Genomic DNA, 25,336 nt, shown 5'->3' with positions numbered 1-25,336 from the left:
AGATGTAGGCCCACCTCAGTGCTGGCTGATCCTAGGCAGCTTTTGGGGCTGCCTAGGCCCAGGACCCCTGCCATCACGGGGCCCCACCCCTGTGCTGAACTCCTTCAGTTTCAGCCACCCCACCTTACTGGCCTTTTACTTCATAGGTGGCTTCTACATGCTCCTGGACCCCAAGAATGCAAAACCAAGGCAGAAATCTGTCCTCCTGAGCCCCCTGAGACATTCCTCTGGCTGTATGAGCCTGTCCTTCCACTACATCCTCCGTGGCCAGTCACCTGGTGCAGCCCTCACCATCTATGCTGCCATCTTGGGTGAGACTGGCAGTTGCTGGCTTTACATTGACCTGAGGCTCATCTCCCAGGGTTGGGTTGACAGGAAAATATGGGACATTCCTCAGGGTCTAGGGAAATCTAGGATATACACAAGATTATTCCATGGAGTGGCATCAGGGAGCCAGGTCAGTGGCTTCTGGGAAAACAGATACAAGTGCCAGGAGAGTAAGAGAGAAGGATGTGCTTGCATTTGGGAGAGGAGAATACACTTCCAAATATTCCCTTTACTATTCATCTTCCAAGTACAGGTTTGAAGTCACTTTTCAGTCCCCTAAATGAGTCAATTCTCTCTGGGATTCCTTCCATTGCAGGCAGCATCCGGAAACACACTCTCTTCTCAGGACAACCTGGACCCAACTGGCAGCCTGTTTCCGTCAATTACACAGGCCAGGGACAAATTCAGGTACAGAGGAGCAGGAGGTCAGGACTCTTTGCACATGGTAGGCACCTCTGATACTGAAATGGATTGAGGGTCTGGACACTGGGAGCAGGGTGCCTGCGTTCCTGAATAGAGTTAAAATTAGATGGGCGGGGGGGATTGGGTCATTTGGATTGGTTTTTCACTTCCAGCCCCCTTACTCTCTCTCTCTCCAGTTCACCGTGGTGGGTGTGTTTGGAGAGACCCCAGAGCCAGCTGTGGCAGTGGATGCAATCAGCATTGCTCCCTGTGGGGGTGAGAGCAAGGCCCTGGGAGGACCAGATTGCTGGTCCGGGGGTGGGACCGGGGAGCAATAGAGAGCATGGCCCAAATTGCTCACATCTCTTGTTTTGATCTCCTAGAGGGCTTTCCTCAGTGTGACTTTGAAGATGATGCCCATCCCTTCTGTGACTGGGCCCAGGTATCAGGGGATGGCGGACACTGGACCCGAGGAAATAAAAATATACACATCCAGGGTGCAGGCAATTTCAGAGGTGAGGAGGTTGAGGATCCCTCAAGCCGATGAATTACTGAATCTTCTCCCAGCTAGGGGGTTGGCTGGTGTGATTGATTGAACAAGACATTGTAGGTGGTGAAGATCAGCCAGCAGGTGTTTGCTGGGAAGCTGTCGTAGGGCCCGGGCCACGGAGATGACAGAAGTAAAGTAAATTGAAGATTCTCATGGCTGTGTGGTCACTGAAACCCCCAGAAAATGCAGGCATCTCACTTCACCGAGCCCAGGGCTTCAAAATCCACAATCTCATTTTCGGTCAAGATGTTTCCTGGTGTAGCCAGCAAAGGAGTCTGGGCTGCTGGTTTGTTTCCCTTTCTTTCTGATCCTGCCTTCTTCAGTTAGAAGTCCAAAACAAGCAGGGAGGGGGAAAAAAAAAACATGCTGTAAAGTGGGGAGTTTGGTTGTTTCTATCCAACTCTCTTTGGAAAGCACAGTGTTGAGAGAGAAAACAACACTGGACTGTCCTGTGGAGGTTTGTCATCTTCCCCTTCTTTTGATTCCTGTCTTTTTTTCCCCTGAAGGTCCCTATATTTACGTGGAGGCTAACAAGTTCTCTGTGGCAGGCCAGTCTTTCAGACTGGTGAGTCGGCCCTTCTGTGCCCCGGGCGCGATCTGTGTGGAGTTTGCCTACCACATGTATGGCCTTGGAGAGGGCACTAAGCTCAGTCTCCTGCTGGAGAGTCCTGCGGGCAGTGCCCCATCTACTCTCTGGCACCGCATTGGGTCTCAGAGTCCCAACTGGCTGAACTCCTCTGTCACCATCCCGTTGGGGCATCAACAGCCCATGCAGGTGAGAGGCAGAGAGAGTGGCCCTGTCAGTGTCTGTGTGGAACATGGTGAGGGGGAGCTAATGCCTGGGTGCCATGAGGGCTGAGAAGGTGGGCCTCTGGAAAGGGGGCCAAGCAGAGAGGTTATCTGACTCCTCAGAATCAGTGGGGGCAAAGTGGGGTTTTGGGGCCAGAACAAGCTGACCTTCTGTCAGAGAACAGACTGTCCAGGAGAGTCCCTGCGCTGCCAGGGATTCACTTGCATTTTCATCTTCTCTGTCCTTCATTACCTTCAGCTGATACTTGAGGCCATCCGGGGTACCAACACTGCCTTTGTTGTTGCTGTGGGGTTTATCTTGATCAATCACGGGACTTGTCGAGGTAAGACAAAACCCAAGGCCCCAGAAAGAGGGCCAGACTCTGAGATGACCATCTCTTAGACTGTTGAAAATCAAGTTCTCTCTCATGCTTGAGATTTGGCACAGCTTTGTGTTCCATGTTCTGCCCACCTCTGTCTTCCTGGTCTTACCAGGATGCTTGCTTAAGTGAATGTGACTTTGAGGCCATGAATTTCTGTGGTTGGATCCACAACCCCTTGCCTAGTAGATGGCAATCCTGAAGGGAGGACCGACATCTTGTTTGTGTTATGTATCCTGTATCTGGCACAATGCCTGGCATATATTAGGAGCAGTGTTTGTTGAGTATTTGTTAAGTGAGTGAAGATTGTGGTTGGAAGTAGGAGAGGTGTGAAGAAGTTACCCATGAGCCACTCTTAATTCGAAGTGAGTGAAGAGGGTGATGGTATGATTTTGACTAAACTCCAGGGTTTTGTTTTTCTTTGCAGGAACAGTGCCAACAGTGTTTCCTTCCAAATCTCCAGTTTCCACCCTTGGCCCTTCTGAAATCCCTATCTCCACAGGAAAACCTGTGACTACCACGGAAAAACCTATGGCCCCCACAGAAAAACCCAAGGCCCCCACAGAAAAAACCATGATCCCCACAGAAAAACCCACGGCCCCCTCCGGAAAAACTATGGCGCCCACAGACAAACACACTATCCCCAGGGAAATAACCACTGTTCCTACAGAAAAATCCATAGCCCTCACAGAAAAACACACTGTCCCCAGTGAAATAGCCATTGTCCTCACAGAAAAACCTATGGCTCCCACAGAAAAACCTATGGCCCATACAGGAAAACACACTGTCCCCAGTGAAATAGCCTCTGTTCCCACAGAAAAACCCATGGCCCCCACAGAAAAACACACTTTCCCCAGTGAAATAGCTGCTGTTCCCACAAAACAACCCATGACTCCCACAAAAAAACATGCTGTCCCCAGTGAAATAGCTGCTGCTCCCACAAAAAAACCCATGGCCCCCACAGAAAAACACACTGTCCCCAGTGAAGTAGCTGCTGTTCCCACAGAAAAAACCATGGCCCCCATAGAAAAACACACCTTCCCAAGTGAAATAGCCACTGTCCCCACAAAAAAGCCTATGGTCCCCTCAGAAATGTTCACTGTCTCCTCAGAAAGACCCACCTTTCCCTCAGGAAAATCCACCGTCCTAACAGAAAAACTCACCATCTCCACAGAAAAGCCTACCATGCCCACAGGAAAGCCCATTATTCCCACTGAAAAATCCAATGTCCCCACTGAAGAGACCATTATCCCTTCTGAGGAGACCACTGTGCCCCCTGAAGAATCCACTATGCCCCCTGAAAAGTCCACTGTCCTGACTGAAGAGTCTGTTGTCCCTATTGAAGAGTCTACAATACCCTTTGAAGAGCCCACTATCTCCACAGAAGAGTCCACTGTCTCCACTGAAGAGTCCACAGGCCTCCCTGAAAAGCCCAATATCCCCACTGAAGAGTCAGCTGTCCCCTTTGGAGAGTCCTCTATTTCCACAGAAAAGCCTACTGTCCATACCAAAAGGACCATCATCTCCACAGAAAAACCCACTATCCCCACAGAAAAGCCCACTGTCCGCCCCGAAAAGCCCATGGTCCTCACTGAAAGATCTACTGTTACCACAGAAAGGCCTATAGTCCCCACAGAAAAACCCACCATCCCTACTAAAAAGACCACCATTCCCACAGCAAAACCCACCATTCCCGCTGAAAGGTTCACAATCCCTACAGAAAAACTCACTGTGCCCACAACAAAACCCACCAGCTCCACTGAAAGTTCCACTGCCCCCACAGAAAACCCAACCATTCCTGCAGAAAAACCCACCATCCCTACTGAAAAAACCATGGTTTCCACTGAAAGGCCCACCATCCCTACAGAAAAACCCACCATCCTCACTGAAAAGACCACCATCCCTACAGAAAAACTCACTGTCCCTACAGAAAAAACCACCATCCCCACAGAAAATCCCACCATCCCCACTGAAAAGACCACCATTCCCACAGAAAGCCTCACCATCCTCACAGAAAAACCCACTATCTCCACAGCAAAACCCACCATTCCCGCTGAAAGGTTCACAATCCCTACAGAAAAACTCACTGTGCCCACAACAAAACCCACCAGCTCCACTGAAAGTTCCACTGTCCCCACAGAAAACCCAACTATCCCTGCAGAAAAACCCACCATCACCACTGAAAAAATCATGGTTTCCATGGAAAGGCCCACCATCCTTACGGAAAAACCTATCATCCCCACTGAAAAGACCACCATGCCCACAGAAAAACCCATTGTCCCTACAGAAAAACCCATCATCCCCACAGAAAAATCCACTGTCCCTACAGAAAAACCCACCATCCCCACAGAAAAATCCACTGTCCCTACAGAAAAACCCACCATCCCCACAGAAAAACACACTGTCCCCACTGAAAAACCCACCATCCCCACTGAAAAACTCACCGTCCCCACTGAAAAGACCATGGTCCTCATGGAAAAGACTACCGTCCCCACAGAAAAACCCACCATCTCCACTGAAAAGACTACCATTCCCACTGAAAAGAGCATCCCCACAGAAAAACCCACTGTCCCTACTGAAAAGCCCATCATCCTCACAGAACAGCCCACCGTCCCCACTGAAAAGCCCACCATCCCCACTGAAAAGATCACCATTCCCACAGAAAAACCCACCATCCCCACTGAAAGGATTACCATCCCCACAGAAAGACCCACCATCCTTACTGAAAAGACCACCATCCCCACAGAAAGACCCATCATCCCCACTGAAAAGACCTCTATCCCCATTGAAAGACCCACCATCCCCACTGAAAAGACCTCTATCCCCACAGAAAGACTCACCATCACCACTGAAAAGACCACCGTCCCCACTGAAAGACCCACCATCCCCACTGAAAAGACCTCTATCCCCACAGAAAGACCCACCATCCCCACTGAAAAGACCTCTATCCCCACAGAAAGACCCACCATCCCCACTGAAAAGACCTCTATCCCCACAAAGAGACCCACCATCCCCACTGAAAAGACCTCCGTCCCCACAGAAAGACCCACCATCCCCACTGAAAAGACCTCTATCCCCACAAAGAGACCCACCATCCCCACTGAAAAGACCTCTATCCCCACAGAAAGACCCACCATCCCCACTGAAAAGACCTCTATCCCCACAGAAAGACCCATCATCCCCACTGAAAAGACCTCTATCCCCACTGAAAGACCCACCATCCCCACTGAAAAGACCTCTATCCCCACAGAAAGACTCACCATCACCACTGAAAAGACCACCGTCCCCACTGAAAGACCCACCATCCCCACTGAAAAGACCTCTATCCCCACAGAAAGACCCACCATCCCCACTGAAAAGACCTCTATCCCCACTGAAAGACCCACCATCCCCACTGAAAAGACCTCTATCCCCACAGAAAGACCCACCATCCCCACTGAAAAGACCTCTATCCCCACAGAAAGACCCACCATCCCCACTGAAAAGACCTCTATCCCCACAGAAAGACCCACCATCCCCACTGAAAAGACCTCTATCCCCACAAAGAGACCCACCATCCCCACTGAAAAGACCTCCGTCCCCACAGAAAGACCCACCATCCCCACTGAAAAGACCTCTATCCCCACAAAGAGACCCACCATCCCCACTGAAAAGACCACCGTCCCCACTGAAAGACCCACCATCCCCATTGAAAAGACCTCCGTCCCCACAGAAAGACCCACCATCCCCACTGAAAAGACCTCTATCCCCACAAAGAGACCCACCATCCCCACTGAAAAGACCTCTATCCCCACAGAAAGACCCACCATCCCCACTGAAAAGACCTCCGTCCCCACAGAAAGACCCACCATCCCCACTGAAAAGACCTCTATCCCCACAAAGAGACCCACCATCCCCACTGAAAAGACCTCCGTCCCCACAGAAAGACCCACCATCCCCACTGAAAAGACCTCCGTCCCCACAGAAAGACCCACCATCCCCACTGAAAAGACCTCCGTCCCCACAGAAAGACGCACCATCCCCACTGAAAAGACCTCTATCCCCACAAAGAGACCCACCATCCCCATTGAAAAGACCTCCGTCCCCACAGAAAGACCCACCATCCCCACTGAAAAGACCACCATCCCCCTTGAAAAGACCACCATGCCCACAGAAAAATCTACTGTCCCCACTGAAAGGCACACAGCTCCTACAACACCCCAGCTGAGTCCAACACTTGTACCAGTTGGGCCAACAGTCTTGGTGATGCCTTCTACTACTGCTCCAAGTACCTCTATGACCACTACAACCCCTAGACCTACTCCAGGTATGTGATGTAGCACTGGACAAATGGCAGAAAGTAAGAGACTCTGAGTAGGAAAGAGAATAAGATAAATGTATGCTTCTAGCAGAAAACTGCAGTCCTAGAGGAGAGGTGAATGGGACATGGTAACTTTAGAAAAAATGAGGACCACCCTGACCAAGAGGGGAACAGGTCATAGGTTGTTGGGATGCAGGTTCTTGGGATCCAAGCCCTAGGCTTACAACGTCCTTTTTTAAAACAGAGATATAATTCGTATACCATAAAATCCGTCCTTCTAAAGTGTACAATTCAGTGGTTTTTAATGCATTCATAAGATTGTGCAAACATTAGTTTCTAGTTCCTGAACATTTTTATCACCCCAAAGGAACCCCCTACCCATTAGCAGTCACTGAACATGCTCCTCAACCCCCACCATGCCCTGTCCCCGGGCAACCAGTAATCTACTTTCTATGTCTGTGAATTTGCTGGTTCTGGACATTGCGCACACGTAGAATGATGTCATGTGTGGTCTTTTGTGACTGGCTCCTTTTCACCCAGTATCATGTTTTAAAGGTTCATTCATGTTGTAGAACTTCAAAAATTCATCCATATGTCAGATCTTCATTTCTTTTTATGGCTGAATCCTATGGATTTACTTCTTAGAGAACTTGAGTGTGGGGGTAGAGACAGAAAATCTCCCTGAACAAAGCAGTAGAGTGAAGGCTTGACGCAGGCTGTTTCCCTCTTAGCGAAGTGCCCCCCAAATGCCCACTACGATCCCTGTGCCTGCCCAGCATCCTGCGAGAGACCTAAGCCCAGCTGTGGGCCCCTTTGCAAACCCGGCTGTGTCTGCAATTTTGGCTTTTTGTTTCGTGAATCCAACTGCATCAGAGCCTCTTCCTGTAACTGCTTCTACAACAACAAATCCTATAAGGTAAGACTGCCGGGATGCCAAAGCCCCTAAGGGAGATTGCGAGTGGGTTCTGACCCCACCTGCTCCCCAAGGGAGATGAATTCCAATCCATAGGACAGTCCCAAAGGGGCCAGCTCACAAGCAGCAGTTACACAATGGCAGAGTGATTCTTTGCAAATGTGGCTTTTTGTTGTCATCTCTGTTCATGCGATAAATATTTGCTAAGTACCCACTTTGGCCCAGCTAGGCTAGGCTGTACAGAAGATGCCATCATCCCGTAGCCCTGTGCATTAGACAGCTGGGTGGTCCAAGGCCTTCATCTCTACCTTGAGGAAATCTGGGGGTCCCTGCATATACAGAGAGCCCTGGATGCTGGGTAGAGCTTCAGGCGTGTTTAGGGCAGAACACAGCATTCCAGAATCTTCTTCCAAAGAAATTTGCAAATCCTATCAAAACAGAGGAGTTACTGTTCTTGTCTCCCCTAATTGGTGGCCCTCCTGGGAAGAATCAATGTAAGCAGAGGCTCTGAAGGGACACAGGATCTGGGCCCGCGCTGTCCAAAAAGAATAGCATGCAAGCCACACACATTATTTTAAATTTCCTAATAGCCACATTTTTTTTAAAGTAAAAGGAAACAGGTTAAATTAATTCCAATGATCTACTCAATCTCAAATATTCTCATTTTTCCATGTAATGAATAGTTATTAATGAGATTGCTTACATTCTTTTTCTCCCCCCATATTAATTCTTTGAAATTCATTGTGTATTTAACATTGATGGCATATCTCAATTTAGACCAGCCACATTTCAAGAGCTCCATGGCCACATGTGTCTGGTGGCCACTATATGGTTGGAGCCACCCTAGAGTCAAGCGGATGGGAGATTTATATCTGAGTTCCAGCATTCACTTGCTGGATGATCTTGGGCCAGGTTCTTTCCCTCTTCAGATCTGTTTCTGGATCGACAGAATGTGCACATAATAATTTCTACCTACTTCATAAGGTTGTTGTGCAGATGAGATTAGATCCAATTACTTAAGAAATGTTGTTATTATTAGCAAATTATGGTAAATATCATATGTAACCTATTGAAAGTGCATTAAACTATTTGCTAGTGTCCAGTGGCTCCTCTCAGCTCCAAATGTTCTTCCCATTGGTCATCTGAGTTCCTATTTGTCTCTTTGGGGGACCGCTTTCTCCCCCAACTCCCTTTGACCAGGCTCCTGGGTGTCCCGGTGTCAGCATTAGGATTAGCTTCAGCCTCAGAAAGATCTATCACAACCATCAGCATTAGGCATCTATTGCCTGTCCCAGGAGACATGTATGGATTTCTTATGTATTCATTTATGCATCTGATGAATGTTTCTTTAGTACTTTCAACCTTCCTGGAATTGGGGCCACCACGAATAGGACATGGTCCATGCTCTCTTAATGCTCAGATCCTGGAGGACACTTTGGGTCTTGGGGCACTCTGATACAGCAAATGTTTCTTGAGAGCTCCTGCCAAGCACTGTTATGTGTTAAGGCTACCGTAGTGAATAAAGAGATATGGTCCCTCACATAGTGCTTGCAAATCCAAGAATCACAGAAATTAACATGAAAGTGCGATTGTGGTAATTCCTGGGAAGGAAGGGTACCTGGAGTTGTGAGGATGACCTAGTCAGGGGGGTCTGAGAAGTCTTCCCGAGAAGGTAGTGACCCTTGAGCTGAACTCTGCTGACTGCATAAGAATGACTTGGATAGGAACAGAAAAGCATTCCAGGATGAGAGAGCAGCATGTGCAAATGTCCTGTGGTAGACAGGAATATCTAGTAGTGGGTGGGAAGAGGGAGAGTATGAGCAAGGTTAGGTCTGTAGGTGTGGTGGTGAAGTGGGGAGGGCTCCAAGGGCCATGGCATAGTGACTCTGGATCCCCTGCTCCTAGCCTGGGGCAGAGTGGTTCAGCTCTAATTGCACAGAACGCTGCCACTGCAGGCCTGGCAGTCAGATAGAGTGCCACCTCTCTCAGTGTGGGACAAACACGGTGTGCCAGCTGAACAACGGCCAGTACGGATGCCAACCCTATGGTGAGACCCTCCCCTTATGCTACCCCTGCCTTCCAGCCTGTCAGAGTGGGGTTGACCCCCATGGTCCCAATCCCTCCCTCAACCAGAGGAACTGGGGCATGCCACTGGGTGGGTGAAGTGGCCACAGGGCCAGTCCCACCCAGTGGAGCTGCGACAGTGGCTTCACTTCATGTGCTCCCTCCCCTCGGCAGGCACTGCCACCTGCGCTGTCTATGGAGACCCGCATCAAGTTACCTTTGATGGGAGGCACTTCAGCTTCTTGGGCAAATGTACCTACATCTTGGCCCAAACCTGTGGCAACTCAACAGGTAGGGCCCTGGAGATGCCTGGCCCTTGGCCCAGGGTCTAATATCAGAACAGCTGAGCATGGGAGCTCAGTGGGTGGCAGGAAAAGGCCAGGGGCAGATGGGAAGCACAAGACCTTCTGTAAAGTAAGGGTTGACAGGGCCACCCTAGGCCACCCCAGAAGTAGGACACTTGCAGGACCAGACTACACAGTTTTAGTGAGGGCCTGCCCGAGATAATGGCAATAGAGGGAGGAAAGAACTATTACAAATGCCTAGCCGGGGAGGAAGTCCCAGTCCCTTGAGGGGAGACGAGTCTCAGCAGTCTCAGACTATCCTGGAAGAAGGCAGACAGTCACGCCCCACTCACCTGTGGGTCCCTTCCCCCCTCCAGAACTGCAGAGCCAGTGTCTCAGGGGCCCTTTATCCCTGCCATGCCAGGTGTGGGCACCACCTTCAGTGGATGCTCAGAAATGCTTGTTGAATGAGCCCCTGAGTGCTCTTCACCCCTCTCCCCATCCAGAGCCATTCTTCAGGGTGGCGGCTAAGAATGAGGATCGAGGACAGAAAGGCATGTCCTACCTGAGCAAAATCTACGTGACCCTGCCTGGGGTCACCATCACACTACTCAAGGGCAGGGAAATGCTGGTGAGTCTCCATTTTTCTGCAGTCCCGCCAGCGCCTCCAGGCCTGGCAGTGGCCTGTCCCCATGGGCTGCCATGTCCCAGCCAGGGGCTGCAGCCTCCGACCTTCTCAGGGAAGGCTTCCACAGCGTCCCATCTATTACCAAGGATTACTGTGGAGGGGTGTCGTGCCTTCCAGCGTGGATGCAGGAGTCTTCCGGGGGGTCCCCTTGACCCCCCTTCTCATCTGTGTCTCGATCTTCTCCCTTGACCCACCTTCCAGGTTGGGGGTCGGCAAGTCACACTCCCTGCCATACCTTCTAAAGGCATCTTCCTGGCTTCAAGTGGCCGATTTGTGGAGTTGCAGGCGTTTGGTTTGCGGGTGAGATGGGATGGTGACCAGCAGCTGTATATGAATGTACACAGGTGAGGGGTCCTTCCCCTCCCCTTCCCTTCCAGGTACTAACTCTCAAGCTCTGGGTAGGAAGCACTTAACTGACAGGCCTCCCTTTGGATGAGGAGACAGGAGGTCTTAGGACAGTGTGATAATAGCAGGATATACACACAATGCTTTGGGAATGTGCTAGAAGGGTCTCGGGAGCTTTCTGAAGAGTGTTCAGTTGATGCCCATCAAGAAAGAATGGTTCCAGGGCTCCTGGGTGGCTCAGTGGTTGAGTGTCTGCCTTTGGCTCAGGTTGTGGTCCCACATAGGGCTCCTCACAGGGGACCTCTCCCTCTGCCTATGTCTCTGCTTCTCTCTGTGTGTCTCTAATGAATACATAAATAAAATTAAAAAAAAAAAAGTGTGGTTCCCCAGAGGAACAAGGAAAAGAATGTCTTTGTAGGTGGTGAGTGGCAGACAGCAAGGAACAAACAGGAATGTGGGAAGATGGGATGTGAATGGAAGGGGATGAGGGGAGCCGTAAGGCTGGCTCCGGGGTGAGGGCTGGGAGGTCCTGGCGCACTTGGCACCGGCATCCCCCGCCCCCAGGTCTGCACCTGGTAATCCTCCGCCGCCTGCCACCCGAGCCCCAGGCCCTGCCCTTCTCTGCCACGGTCCCTCAGGCGACTGGAGCCCCTTCTCTCCAACAATGCCTCCTCCTTTTCTCCCCACGGCCCCACAGCACCTACTCTAGGAAACTCTGTGGCTTCTGCGGCAACTACGATGGGGACAGTAGCAACGACAACCGGAAGCCAGATGGCACACCAGCACTGGACACAGAGGAGCTGGGCAACAGCTGGCGGATGGCGGAGGACGAGGACAAGGAGTGAGGACACCCCCAGCCCCCTTCTGCCCTCCTGCTCCTCTCCTTTCTGAGAACCATGCACCCGGCTGGCATCACCCTGCTTCTTCTTTCTCTTCTCCTGCATGCTCCCCACCTCTGTCCTTCATTTCCCTGCTCCCCTTCTGGCCAAATTCACAGACTTCGTACCACCACGCCCGTCCCACCTCTGCCGCTCCAGGATGACACCAAGCAGCCTACCCCCTGCGGGCCCCGGGCCCAGGTTTTCCCTCCTCCTTTGGGACTTGGGGTTCGGATACTGTCCGCCAGGGGCTGCAGAGAGCAAGAGTCTCTGCAACCCCACTGGGGTGGGGGCTCGGCCCCGATGGAGGCGAGCCTCGAGGGCATCTGGGGCGGGTCCTTTCTAGGTGTCCGAAGAATACGACAAATCCTTCTTCGTCTTGCAACTTGGGTTTTCTGAACAATCTGTCGGGATCCCTGTACTGTGGACGGCTCACGGACACCCACGGAGCCTTTGAGTATGAGGGGGCTGGGTTAGGGCTGTGGGAGGGGGTCACTGGGTGCCTGGGGTGGGTCCTTCTGACCTGGCCTCCCTCCCCTCAGGGCCTGTCTGCCTCACCTCAAGACCTCTCGATTCCTCAAGAACTGCATTCTTGACGTGTGCAAATCCAAGGGGCTGCAGTCGGGGCTGTGTCTCCACATGGCAGTCCTGACCGAGATCTGCCAGGAGGCTGGCTACCCAGTGAAGCCCTGGAGGGAACCCCAGTTCTGCCGTGAGTTGTGCAGAGCAGCCAGGCCTCTTCCCTGATGCACAGATGCGAGCATAGGGCTGGCATCTTGGGTGTTAGGACAGGGCGGCGGTGGGTGCTGGTTGAACCCCTCTGCTTCCACATGTGCACAGGGAAAGCTACAGTCAAAAATATTCACCAATGAGGCACCTGGTGGGGGTCAGTCGGTGAAGGGGCTGCCTTCAGCTCAGGTCATGATCCCGGGGTCCTGGGATTGAGCCCCAGGTGGTCAGGCTCCCTGCTCATCGGGGGGTCTGCTTCTCCCTGTCCCCCTCCCTTTACTCATTCTTTCTCTCTCTCTCTTCTCTCTCTCCCTCAAATAAAAAAGAAAAACGGGGATCCCTGGGTGGCTCAGTGGTTTAGCTCGTGCCTTCAGCCCAAGGTGTGATCCTGGAGTCCCAGGATCGAGTCTTGCATCAGGCTCCCTCCATGGAGCCTGCTTTTCCCTCTGCCTATGTCTCTTCCTCTCTGTGTGTGTGTGTGTGTGTGTGTGTCTCATGAATAAATAAATAAAATCTTAAAAAAAAAAAAAAGAAAAAGAAAGAAAGAAAATCCACTGAGGAAAAATCACCCTCCCTTGCAAACTCGGAAAGCCCTCCCAGCCCTTGCGGCTATGCAGAGCAATGCACGTCTGTGTATGCATGCCCAAATTGTTGTCCTCCGCATGCAGGACACACAGACTCCTGTCATGAGTGGGTGCAACATGACTGCCTCGTGGTGCCCCCTACAGCCTCCTTCTGGAAGCTTGCTATAGGGGAAGGACATGCCCTTGATCAAGCCCCATGGGTGCATTCCCCTGCTGTCACCCTGACTGCTTGTTTTGGGAGCGTCTATACAGCAGCTGAGACGCTTGGATCTGTCTGCATCCTGGGACCTGCCTCTTGGTAGCCTCCTGTAGGCCACTCTCCAGGGCCAGCGGGGAAGCTGAGCTCCTTGGTCCCATTTTTCCCAGTCACTCCCTGCTTCTCAGGATTGGTCAGAAGCCTCTAGCTGTGGGCCCTCTGAAAGCTGTCCTCTCAACAGACCTCCACTCATCCCCTTTTCCCTGTCCTGTCCTCTGCTCTTCTCACCTCTGTTTCCTCCCCCACCAGCTCTGACCTGCCCACCCAACAGCAGGTACACTGTGTGTGCCAGGCCTTGCCCTGCCACCTGCCATTCCGGGTTCTTCGGCATGTCCTGCCAGGAACGGTGTGTGGAGGGCTGCGAGTGCAACCCGGGCTTCGTCCTCAACGGCCTCCAGTGTGTCCTCCCATCCCAGTGTGGGTGCCTCGAGCCCACAATGGGCTACCTCAAGGTGAGCCTCTGGGACTCCACCATGCCACCTCTGGTTCTGAAGTCTGGGCAAGCCTGGGTGCAGGATGGAAGGCCGGGAGCTGAGGCATGGAGGGCTGTGGGTAGTGGCTCTCCGACTCAGATCTGATTCCCCATTTCTTTCTTCAGCTCTAGTGCTTTTCCCACAGAATGGGATGGAGTCCCAACAGCTTGTCTCCACGCTGCCAGCAGATCTGGCAGCGTGGCTCTTTCCTCTTCATGCACCTGAGTCATTTTCCCAGAGTTTCTGGTCCTCTGGGCTCAGGCACTTCTCTGTGTTATCTGTGCAAACACAAACATCTTTCCAAACACCATGTCTTCCTGGGCCACGAGCCCCTTTCTTTGCTGAATGACTTTGGCCCCAGCCTGGGCCCCTGTCCGCACACTACCTCAGAGGTGGTACTTGGAGCCAGACTCTCATCTGTGGTGCTTCTCTCTTCCTTCTTTGCCTGTCCCTCACCCTGTCCCTGGGAATGGCACTGGTGTCCGTAACAGCCCTTGGTCTGGCTCCAGCCCGGCCCACTGAACACTCTATCCGCGCCTTGCTCTCCTGTCAATGTTACCTTCTCTGCAGCCCCTTTGTCTCTGCACTGCCTCCCAGCCACCATGGCTCTTGGAATCCTTCATCTGCTCTGAGGCGCTATTCAAATGCCGCAGCCTCCTTGAAGCCTTCCTGATTAGTTAAGTCAAAAGGTATCCCTCTAAACTTCTGTAGCAAGTGCTTATTGTTCGTGTTAATGGCGGGAAAGCCTCCTTGCCACCCCCCACCCCTGCCATTGTCTTCTTTGGGTGCATATTGTATTGGAGATGTTTTAGTTTACCTGTTTACTGCCCTAACCCCCCTGCCCCCCATTATGAGCTGTTAGGGCAGGAACATTGTCCATTTAGTTCATTCTGGAATCCCTAACACCTAGTGCAGGTAGATAAATATCTGTTGAAATAGGGAAGGAACAAACAAATGAATAAGTAAGTGAATGCCAGACTTTGGAACTAAACCTGGAGCTTCAGGATGACCGGAATGGCTCCCCTGCGAGCAAGCTGGGAGTGGCTGTGGGTCAGCAGTCAGACTTGAGAATGACCTCTTAACCTTCCCTCCTTCTGTCTGCCAGGTAGGGGAGCAGTGGTTCAAGCCAGGCTGCAGAGAGCTCTGTGCCTGTGAGGGCAAGAATAGAATTCACTGCCGACACTGGAAGTGCCAGTCCCAGGAGGTCTGTGCTCAGTACAATGGCACCTATGGCTGTCATGCCCGAGGTAAGCACCCAGGTGGAAGGTGAGCCGGGGAATGGGGTGGGGGTGGTGGTACCCATGTGGGCTTGAGCAAGGTCATGGTTCTGCCCCAAAGTAGGCACCCCAGAGAGCTGGGGCTTCACGGGAGGCTGGAAGCCTTTGGCCCAAGCCAAAGCAGCCTCTTCATGGACCCAGAGAGGTTGGGGCAGTCCCTGTCCTTGACCTTTCCAGGTCAGGCCAACCACATGGATGAGTTGTGGATCCCGTTCCAACATGGACTCACCAGGATGGCAGCTCAGGGTTGGGAGTGCTCTCTGAATTCCATATCCTCCACCCCAGACTCTGCCACCTGCGCTGTCTCGGGGGACCCCCACTACTTGACGTTTGACGGAGCCCTGCACCACTTCATGGGCACCTGTGCCTATATCCTGACCCAGCCTTGCCAGCCTACATCCCTAGAGAACTTCACGGTGAGCACCACCAGTGAGTTTCGCAGTGGAAACTTAGAGGCCTCCTACGTCAGAGCTGTCAATGTGCAGGTCTTCAACCTGAAAATCTCACTGATCAAAGGCTACAAGGTCATGGTACGTGCCTCTGCCCACCTCCCGGGGGCCCCTACCCCCAGCCTGCTCAGAGTCTGTCTCTCTCCCTCCTTCTGAGGCTCCTAGAGACTCTGGGAATAGCCCACAGCAGACCCAGTCCCAATTTCGGAGATACTTCACCATCCCTGTCTGCTCCCTAGTCCTGGCCCCGTTGTCCTTGTCCCAAGCAAGCCTTTCCCTACCGCGTCTTCCCTGCCTGTGTAGCTGAATGGTCGCCGGGTGGCCCTGCCTCTGTGGCCTGCACAAGGCCGGGTGAGCATAAGGCCCAGTGGCTCCTTTATCCTCCTCTACACGGACTTTGGGCTTCAAGTACGTTATGACGGGAACCACCTGGTTGAAGTGACTGTGCCCTCCTCATATGCTGGCCAGCTCTGCGGGTTGTGTGGTGAGTTCCCTGGGCATCTGCAGGCCAAGTGGGGACAATGGGTACCTCAGTGGTTGAGTGTCTGCCTTCAGCTCAGGTCATGATCCTGGGGTCCTGGGGTCGAGTCCCACATCGGGTTCCCCGCAGGGAGCCTGCTTCTCCCTCTGCCTATGTCTCTGCCTCTCTCCATGTCTGTCATGAATAAATAAATAAAATATTAAAAAAAAGATGGGGACAATGGGCAAGAGTCTTTCCTGGTCCTGTTCATCCACATATTTAATTAGGTGTCCTCAGGGCTTGTCTGCCCAGCAATTGTTTGAGGGTGCTGTGCGTGAGGGTAGGTGTTAAGGGAAGCCAAGGTGAAGAGAAAGAAAGGATAAACCTTGGTCTGTTGAGTGAAGAATTCAAAGCGGCTGACTCTTCTGGGAGGAAGTTGGTGGTCCTGGGGTGGGTCTAGTGGCAGGGTGCCTCAGTAGCCTCAAAATGGCCCCTCCTCCAGGCAACTACAACAACAATAGTCTGGATGACAATCTGCTCCCCAACAAAAGGCCCGCGTCTGGCTCTGACTACCTGGGGGCCGCCTGGAAGTTACCTGAGTACTCTGAACCAGGGTGAGCTGGGAATGCGGGGAGCCCGATCTGGGGAGGAGTCTCACCAGGCAGCCTGGGTTAAGAGGAGGGTCCTTTGTCTGCCCCTGATCTCTCTGAGCCTGGAATGGACCAAAGGTTTTTCCCACCTCCTCTACCCCGGCTAGCTCCTATGATTACTGATCTATCTCTTTGGGAAGTCTATCCTGAGAGCTGACCTTGTTCTTTCCTGCTACATCTCTGCCCTTCCTACCTAAGGGAGCATTTTCTTCTCTTCCCCTGTCTTTATTCCCCTCCCACTTTCATGCTCCACGTTTTGCTTCAGTTTTGGGGTGGAGTTTTCCCCAATGCTAAATTCCTATCCTTTCCTCTCTCCTCATGTAGGTGCTTTGTGAGGGGTGCCAAGCCCTTCAGATGCCACGATGCCAGTGAAGCAAACAGGTGGCGAAAGGGTTGTGATATCTTAAGGAGCTATAGGGGTAAGTTACATCTCCAGTGAGCCGCTTTTTCCTCCCCTTGGTGGGAGAGGAGGAGGACCGCTCAGAGAGGGAGGAAGGATGAGACACAAAATAGACACAAGGTCAGGAGGAAGGCAAACGAGAGGGAAAGCAGAGGCGGTGTTCATCTCAGGAGCTCTGATGGATGGGTCGTTATTTTGCATTTCAGACAGTGGGTTCTCGATAATTACAGGACTTTTAAATTTTATTTTGAGAAAGAGAGAGAGAGAGAGAGCACAGGGGGAGAGCAGAGGGGTGGGAGGGGCGAGAGGAAGAATCTCAAGCAGACTCTGTGCTGAGCACAGAGCCCAATGTGGAGCTCCATCTCACGAGCCCTGAGACTCTGATCTGAGCTGAAATCAAGAGTTGGGTGCTCCACCGACTGAACCGAGCCCCCCGGCGCCCCAATAATTATGAAGTTTGATTGAAATGGATGTTGAGGGGCACCTGGATGGCTCAGCGGTTGAGCATGTGCCTTCAGCTCAAGTTGTGATCCCGGGGTCCTGGGATCAAGTTCCGCATCAGGCTCCCTGCAGGGAACCTTCTTCTCCCTCTGCCTATCTCTCCACCTCTCTCTCCGTGTCTCTCATGAATAAATAAATAAAATATTTTTTACAAATGAAAAAAGAAAACAAATAGTTGCATGGTTCTATTCCAAGACAACACTCGGTATGTTGTTTCATCCTCCAGGACCCTTTTTCCAGTGCCACAGCATGGTGTCTCCCCAGTCCAGCTTCGTCAGCTGTGTGTATGGTCAGTGTGTGACCGAGGGCGACCCCCTGACCCTGTGCCGCTCCCTGCAGGCCTATGCATCCCTGTGTGCCCACGCCGGCCAGGCCCTCAACTGGCGGAATAGCACCTTCTGCCGTGAGTGACCCCACCACCTGCTCTTGGAGCTGGGAAGAGGCCACCAGATCCCTCTCCTTAGAGTCTGCCTCTCTGTTCTCCCTTCACAGCCTGCTCTCAGCCCCCAAAGGGAACCCTCCTCCTTTGCCCTCTTTCCTCCAAGGCCAACCCTCCTCTTCAACCCATTTGCCTGCCCTGGGAGCCTCCTCCTTCTGACTCTCTCCTCATCAAGACCTTCTACCCTTGTTTGGTTACTGCCTCCTTCCCATCTGACCTGAGCCAACTCTGTTCCCTTCCTTACTCTCTTTTCCAGGAACTTTTTTTTTAAATTGTGCTAAAATATACATAACATAAAATTCCCCATTTTGATAATTTTTAAGTATCCAGTTCTGTGGCATAAAGTACATTCACGTTGTTGTGCAACCAGGACCACCATCCATCTCCAGAAATTTTTCATCATCCCCAACTGAAACTCTGCACTCGTTAAACACTAAGTCTCTGTCCTACCTTCCCCAGCCCCAGCACCCACATTCTCTGTGGTTATTCTGTCTCCGTGAATTGGACTCTCTGGACCCCACATAAGTGAAATCATACAGGATTTCTCTTTTGGGGACTGGCTTGTTTCTCCTAGCATGTCTTCAAGGTTCATCCATGTTGGAGCATGTGCCACAATGTCTTTTTTAAGGCTGAATAACATTCCACAGTGTGGATAGACCGCATTTTGTTGATCTGTTTATCTGATAAACATTCCCAGAACTCTTGATGCCCCAAGATCGGGGGGCTGGAAATCACTGCCCTTTCTAACACTGGTTTCTTCCTAGCTCTGAAGTGCCCTTCTGGCAGCAACTATAGCCACTGTGCCAACCCCTGCCCTGCCACCTGCCTCAGCCTGAACACCCCAAGAGACTGCTCAGCAGTGCTGCCCTGTACCGAGGGCTGTGAGTGCCAGAAAGGCCACATCCTGAGTGGAACCTCCTGTGTGCCCCTCAGCCAGTGTGGCTGTGTTGACCAGGAGGGTTACTACCACCTGGTGAGGGGCCAGAGTGCGACTCCACATGTTTGGGGGCAGGAGGGCTCAGAGCCTGTGAAGAGTTAGTGTAGACCAGCGAGCTCTAGGGGCTGAGCAGCAAGTCTAGAAGTCAAAAGGTTGAGAAAGGCTAGGGCTGCAAGCAAGCAGTCAAGAGTAGCAAGCCTGAAGGGGTGGGTGGGGCGGGGCAGGAGTCCTGGAGGAAGTGGGGGGGGGGGGAGGACGGGTTCTGTCCAACTCTGGTTTCCAAACTTCTATTGGCTCTGCTGATGCCCCCACCCCACAGGTTGGAGAAAGCTGGTACACAGACAGCTTCTGCTCCAGGCTCTGCACTTGCTCCACTCACAACGTCATCTCCTGCCACCAGACCACCTGCAAGACTGGCCAGTTGTGCCGGCCAGTGGATGGGTTGCTGCGCTGCCGAGCTTTGGGTATGAGACCCTTCAGTGCATGGGAGGACCATGAAGTCACAGAGACTGCTCTCCCCAGCTCCCCCTCCTCCCCACCTCTCCCGCATCTGTAGCACTCTGGCTCCTATCCCTGCTGTCTCCCAAAGAGCTTCTGGTGGGGAATGACGACCCTTGTGCCATCGGAAAGGGTTCCTCGGGTTCACTCATAATTCTCCCAGCCATGAACTTTGACATTATGAAACTCTCGCTGGTACAGGAGCACCCACTGCACCCCAAGCCGCCTCCTAGCCTGGCCACTGAGATTCGCTTCTTTTCTTTTCACCTTCCTTCCCTTTTGGATGGAGGGGGGCTCCCTCACCTTCATGTCCTCCCCTGAAAGGTGGGGGGAGCACTTGTTCTTGTGCAGGCTAGACCACTCCTCAGCTACGCTTCTCTCTCCGCAGGTATGGGAGTGTGCCGTACCTCAAACTACTCCCAGTACGTGACATTCGATGGCACTCACCATACCTTCAGGGGCACCTACACTTATGTCCTGGTGAAAGTGTGCCACTCCACCATGGACCTGCCTTTCTTCAAGATCAGTGGCAAGCACAGGAAGCAGAAAGGCCAGTCTGATGCTTCCTACCTCTACCAGGTCAATGTTGACATCTTCAACACTCGGGTCACCTTGAAAAGTGACAAGCGTGTGCTGGTGAGCTGGGTGATGTAGGTGGGGAGGGAGGACACCAGCCCCCCTCTGGGGAGGGTGCTCTGTTCCTTCTTCCCATTCACCTGCCCTGCCCTCCTCTGTAGATCAACGACACACAGGTTACCCTTCCCTCGACCACCCAGATCCAGGGGGTACGAATCACTACCAGTGGCATCTACACCTTGCTCAATGTTAACATCGGGCTGCAGGTCAAGTTTGACGGCAATGGTTTCTTAGAGGTCGTGCTCCCTACAGTCTATCAACAAAAGGTGGGGGAAACCCTTGGCTCTTCCCCCGGGGCAGTTCGCCTCCAGAGGGCGCTAAGCCCTCTCCAGACCCAAGTGGTCCTTCCCCAGAGAGGAGGAGGGCTGGGGGTGCACCTTTTTCTAAAGGGTGGAAAGGCTCTTCTGCCTCCCTGCCCCCCACCCACCCAGCCCCCACTGCTGAGAACCCCTTTGGCCACCCAGGTTTGTGGCGTGTGTGGAAACTTCAATGGTGAGGAAGAGGATGAGCTCATGATGCCCGATGATGAACTAGCCCAGAATGACAATGAATTTGTGGACAGTTGGCAAGATAAGGAGTCTAACCCAAAGTAATTGTCCCCCAAAGTCTCTACATTCCTGTAGGAACACGAGTCAGGACACTAGGCTATATGGAACACCCAGGGATGGGAAGACTGGAGCATTCCTGTATGTGTGTGACTCAACAAAGGGTGGCTTCTGGGTCCCAGGAAGCTGTCTGGGGACACATGAAAAGTCTTCCCTTTTTGGCTTCAAAATGTGGGAGGGGACTGAGGCTGCAAGGACGGTGCCCAGAGCTGAGACCAGCTTCCTGGTGAAGACCAAGGGGTCTTCTGAGCCACTCAGGAGTGCCAGAGGTGGGGCAGTGGCTGTGCTTCTGATGACTCTTTTCTCTACTGCAGTTGCCAACAAGATGACCAGAATATCCAAGCAGAAAGGCAGAAGTTAGATATAAACTGCAGCACAGCTGACATAGCGAGAGCCCAAGAACAATGCCAGGTGGCCTTTGAGGCTCCAGCCTGGGCTCAGTGTGCCACCCGTGTGGTCCCCAGGCGCTTCCTGCTCCTCTGTATCCAAAAGCTCTGTCGTTTTGGACGCCTGGAGAGCGCCCTCTGTGGGTCTTTGGAAACCTTCGGAGCCGCCTGCAAGGCCAAGGGGCTCAAGCCCCCAATCTGGAGAAACAGTAGCTTCTGCCGTGAGTGTCCCCTATGTCACCCCAGACCGCTCCCACACCTCGGTTCTGTCTGTGTGTCCCTTCAAGCTTCCTGTCTTCCTTTCCCCATTGTTTCCAACCTCTGCATGACTTCATTATTCTGACTTGGCTCCTTCGGAATACCTGCTCAGTCAATGCCCATACCACCCCCTATCACCCACTGGGACAGCACAGGCTGCTTCTCCCCTGTTTCTCCACCGTGCTGTTTTTCCAAAGGAGATATGATTGTGTCACTCCCCTGCATGGCTCTCATGGGCAAGATTAAGTCCAAGCTCCTTTCTGAGACATCTGAGACCCTGCCGCCAGCTGGCCTGGCCTGGCCTCCCTTGCCTCTTTGCCTGTGTGCCTGCACATCACCACCAAACCACCCATTCCTCACACCCCTTGGTCTGGCTTTTCCACACCCCTTCCTGCTTCTATCCACACTGCTTCCTGCACCTGGAAAACTCTTTCTTCTCTCTCCTGGAAGACTCCAAGGCATCCTTCCGTAGCTCTTAAATTTTTTTTTTTCAAATTATAATTCACATACAATGATATTCACCACTTTACAAGTATACAATTCACTGTTTTGTAGGATTTTTACCAAGTTCTGCAACCATCACATTATATAATTCCAGAACCTTTTAAACTTTAAGACAGTGATTAAAGCGTGTTTTAGTATGTGATGCATTCACATGGTTCAGGAACTTTTTAAGTATTAAAAGATTGCCAGTGAAAGGCACCTGGCTGCCTCAGTCAGAAGAGCATGCGACTCCTAATGTCGGGGTCATGAGATTGAGCCGCATGTTGATAGTGGAAATCACTAAAAAAAATTTTTTTTAATAATAAAAAGATTGCTAGTGAAAAATCTGCCTCTCATCCTGACTCCCTGGGTTCAGGTTCCAGCCTGCCCTTATTACCAGCTGAATATTTGTCCAAAGATATTTTACTTATGCCCATAAAAACAAATACAAATAGATTTTTCTTTTTTCTTTGCAAACAGCATATGAGACATGGTGGCTTGCACTTTGTGTTTCTCACTTGATAATCTAGTTTGGAGATCCTTTCAGGTCAGATCTGTTAAGGAGATTCTCATTCTCCTTTGCAGCTCTGTGATATCCCATTATTACATTATAATTCATTTGTCACAATATTTTTAAAGATTTTATTTTTAAAATTAGTTTAAAATAGGTTCCACACCCAGCACAGAGCCCAACTCAAGGCTTGAACTCACGACCTGTTCAAGACCTGAGCTGAGATCAAGAGTTGGATGCTCAACCAAATGAGCCACTCAGGTGTCCCTTAAAGATTTTATTTTATTTTTTTTAAAGATTTTATTTACTTATTCATGAGTGACACAGAGAGAGAGAGAGAGGCAGAGACACAGGCAGAGGGAGAAGCAGGCTCCATGCAGGGTGCCTGACATGGGACTTGATCCTGGGTCTCCAGGATCATGCTCTGGGCTGATGGAGGCGCTAAACCACTGAACCACCCAGGCTGACCAAAGATTTTATTTTTAAGTTATCTCTGCATACAATGTGGAGCTCAAACTTAGAACCCTGAGATCAGGGATCCCTGGGTGGCGCAGCGGTTTAGCGCCTGCCTTTGGCCCAGGGTGCAATCCTGGAGACCCGGGATTGAATCCCATGTTGGGCTCCCTGCATGGAGCCTGCTTCTCCCTCTGCCTATGTCTCTGCCTCTCTCTCTCTCTCTCTCTCTCTGTGACTATCATAAATAAATAAAAATTAAAAAAAAAAGAACCCTGAGATCAAGAGTCGCACACTCTATTGACTAAGCCAGCCAGGCACCTCTCATTTGTTGTAATTTATCTAACTAGTATCCTGTTGGTGGACTTTGTAGTTGTTTCCAATTGTTATTGCCAACAGTGCTGCAGTGGATCCTCTTAATGCAGTTATGATTTTGTATGCGTGCGTCTGCCCATAGGATAAATTCCTAGGTGTGTGATGCTGGATGAGGACCATGTTCATTCGCTCTTCTGAGAGATGTTGCCAACTGGCTTTCCACAGGGGGGTGAAGAATTTATATTCCCACCAGTAATACAAGAGTGCCTCATTTCCCATAGCCTCGCCCAAACAGAGCACTGCCATACTCTTGGCTTTTCGCCAATCAGGATATGTGAAAAATACAAAGAGTCTTAATTTGCATTTTTCCTGTTATGATTGAGGTTATGCATTCTTTCATCTGTCTGGGAGTTGTCTGATTTCCTTTGCTGTGAGCTATGCCTTTGTACCCCTTTACCATTTTTTCCACCTGCTCATTACTCTTTATCAAACTATCCTATGGAGGTCCTTTCTCTATTGCAGAGAGTAGCCTTTTATTCATTTACTTTTTTAATTAATTAATTAATTAATTAATTAATTAATTTTAAGCAGGCTCTATGCCCAGCATGGAACCCAACATGGGTCTTGAATTCACAACCGTGAGATCAGGACCTGAACTGAGATCAAGAGACAGATGCTTAACCAACTGAGCCACTGCCCCAAGAGTAGCCCTCTATTAGTGTTATGAGCTACACACATTTTTCCAGTTCTTATTTTTCATCTCTGACTTTTTTGTCATGCAAATAAAAGATACACACACACACACACACACACAAATGTGGGATAGTGTATATTAGTCTTTGTTCTGTGGCTTCTGCATTTTGAGCCATGGTGACAAATACTTGACTCCGAACTTAAAAACCAATTTGCTCATTTTTAGCTCCAGCATTGTTATGGTTGTTGGTTGGCTGGTTGGTTGGTTGGTTGGTTGGTTTCTTTCTTTCTTCCTTTCTCTTTCTTTTGGTAAGCACTGCATCCAATGTGGAGCTGCTGACTGAGCCAGCCAGCCTCCCCTACCCCTTTGGCTTCGTTTTTTAAAATTATTATTTTAAAAAATATTTTATTTATTTATTCATGAGAGACACAGGGAGAGAAGCAGAGACATAGGCACAGAGAGAAGCAGGCTCCATGCAGGGAGCCCGACGTGGGACTTGATCCCGGGACTCCAGGATCATGCCCTGGGCTGAAGGCAGATGCTCAACCACTGAGCCACCTAGGCGTCCCTGTTTGGTTTTGTTTTAAATATTTTATTTATTTATTTTAGAGATAGAGATAGTGGGGAGGAGGAGCAGAGAAAGAGAGAGAGGCACACTCCTCGCTGAGTGCAGAGCAGAGCTCAGGCTCAGGTTTCGATCACAACCTGAGCCAAAATCAAGAATCAGACACCTAACCGACTGAGCCTCCCAGATGCCCCAAAGTCTTTATTTTTCCTCCAAATAAAATGACCAGTCTTGGTATTCTTAAATGACCAGTCTCTTTCTTCCCCCGCTGACCAAGATGCCATGATTTATCCTATACTAAATTCCCATACATATTTAGGTCCCTGTCCAGGCTTTTTCTCCCTTCCATTGCTCTGTCTTCACTCACTAGTAATCCAGTGTTGTGATCCTTGAGAGTTTCACCCGTGTTTTAATTTCTGGTAGGGACATTCACTACTCATTGCTCTTTTCTTTCTTTCTTTTTTTCAAAAGCATTTTCCTGAGTTTTCTGGTTTGTTCATATCTTCCTTTCTACTTTAATATCTTCTTGCCCTACTGAAAAAAAAAGTCCTGCTGGTATGTTTCATTGGGATCGTCTGAAATGTATACTTTAACTTAGGGACAACTGACTTCTTTATGTTGCAGGCTCTTGCAACCCGTGAACATTTCCATGGGATCACAAGTACTTGGTAAAGGGTTTTATTTAGCAACGCCTGGGTGGCTCAGTGGTTGAGTGTCTGCCTTGGGCTCAGGTAGTGATCCCAGGGTCCTGGGGATGGAGTCTTGCATCAGGCACCCCGCAGCGAGCCTGTTTCTCCCTCTGTCTATGTCTCTGCCTCTGTGTCTCTCATAAATAAATAAAATCTTAAAAAAGGGGG

The 25,336-nt window shown here is 51.0% G+C and overlaps 1 protein-coding gene across 1 annotated transcript in view; it reads left to right on the top strand.

The window, feature by feature from the left end:
• ZAN (zonadhesin) overlaps positions 1–25,336 on the top strand; it is a 38,433-nt gene that overhangs the window by 6,397 nt on the left and 6,700 nt on the right. Inside the window, 31 exon segments of the mRNA XM_072751280.1 lie at positions 147–311; positions 644–735; positions 927–1,005; positions 1,113–1,244; positions 1,786–2,054; positions 2,328–2,412; positions 2,876–2,935; positions 4,217–4,327; positions 4,937–6,108; positions 6,523–6,754; positions 7,480–7,664; positions 9,567–9,708; positions 9,900–10,016; positions 10,516–10,640; positions 10,899–11,041; positions 11,740–11,883; positions 12,267–12,377; positions 12,463–12,632; positions 13,739–13,941; positions 15,068–15,209; positions 15,525–15,769; positions 15,992–16,172; positions 16,651–16,762; positions 17,123–17,217; positions 17,926–18,102; positions 18,903–19,111; positions 19,395–19,539; positions 19,962–20,209; positions 20,311–20,475; positions 20,674–20,798; positions 21,129–21,421. Coding sequence (XP_072607381.1) covers positions 147–311; positions 644–735; positions 927–1,005; positions 1,113–1,244; positions 1,786–2,054; positions 2,328–2,412; positions 2,876–2,935; positions 4,217–4,327; positions 4,937–6,108; positions 6,523–6,754; positions 7,480–7,664; positions 9,567–9,708; positions 9,900–10,016; positions 10,516–10,640; positions 10,899–11,041; positions 11,740–11,883; positions 12,267–12,377; positions 12,463–12,632; positions 13,739–13,941; positions 15,068–15,209; positions 15,525–15,769; positions 15,992–16,172; positions 16,651–16,762; positions 17,123–17,217; positions 17,926–18,102; positions 18,903–19,111; positions 19,395–19,539; positions 19,962–20,209; positions 20,311–20,475; positions 20,674–20,798; positions 21,129–21,421 — 5,874 coding nt within the window.

The sequence above is a fragment of the Vulpes vulpes genome, chromosome 3 (genome assembly GCF_048418805.1).
Source record: "Vulpes vulpes isolate BD-2025 chromosome 3, VulVul3, whole genome shotgun sequence".
Taxonomy (NCBI): domain Eukaryota; kingdom Metazoa; phylum Chordata; class Mammalia; order Carnivora; family Canidae; genus Vulpes; species Vulpes vulpes.
Note: the sequence above shows the minus strand (reverse complement) of the source record. Positions and strands in the feature narration are given on the sequence as shown.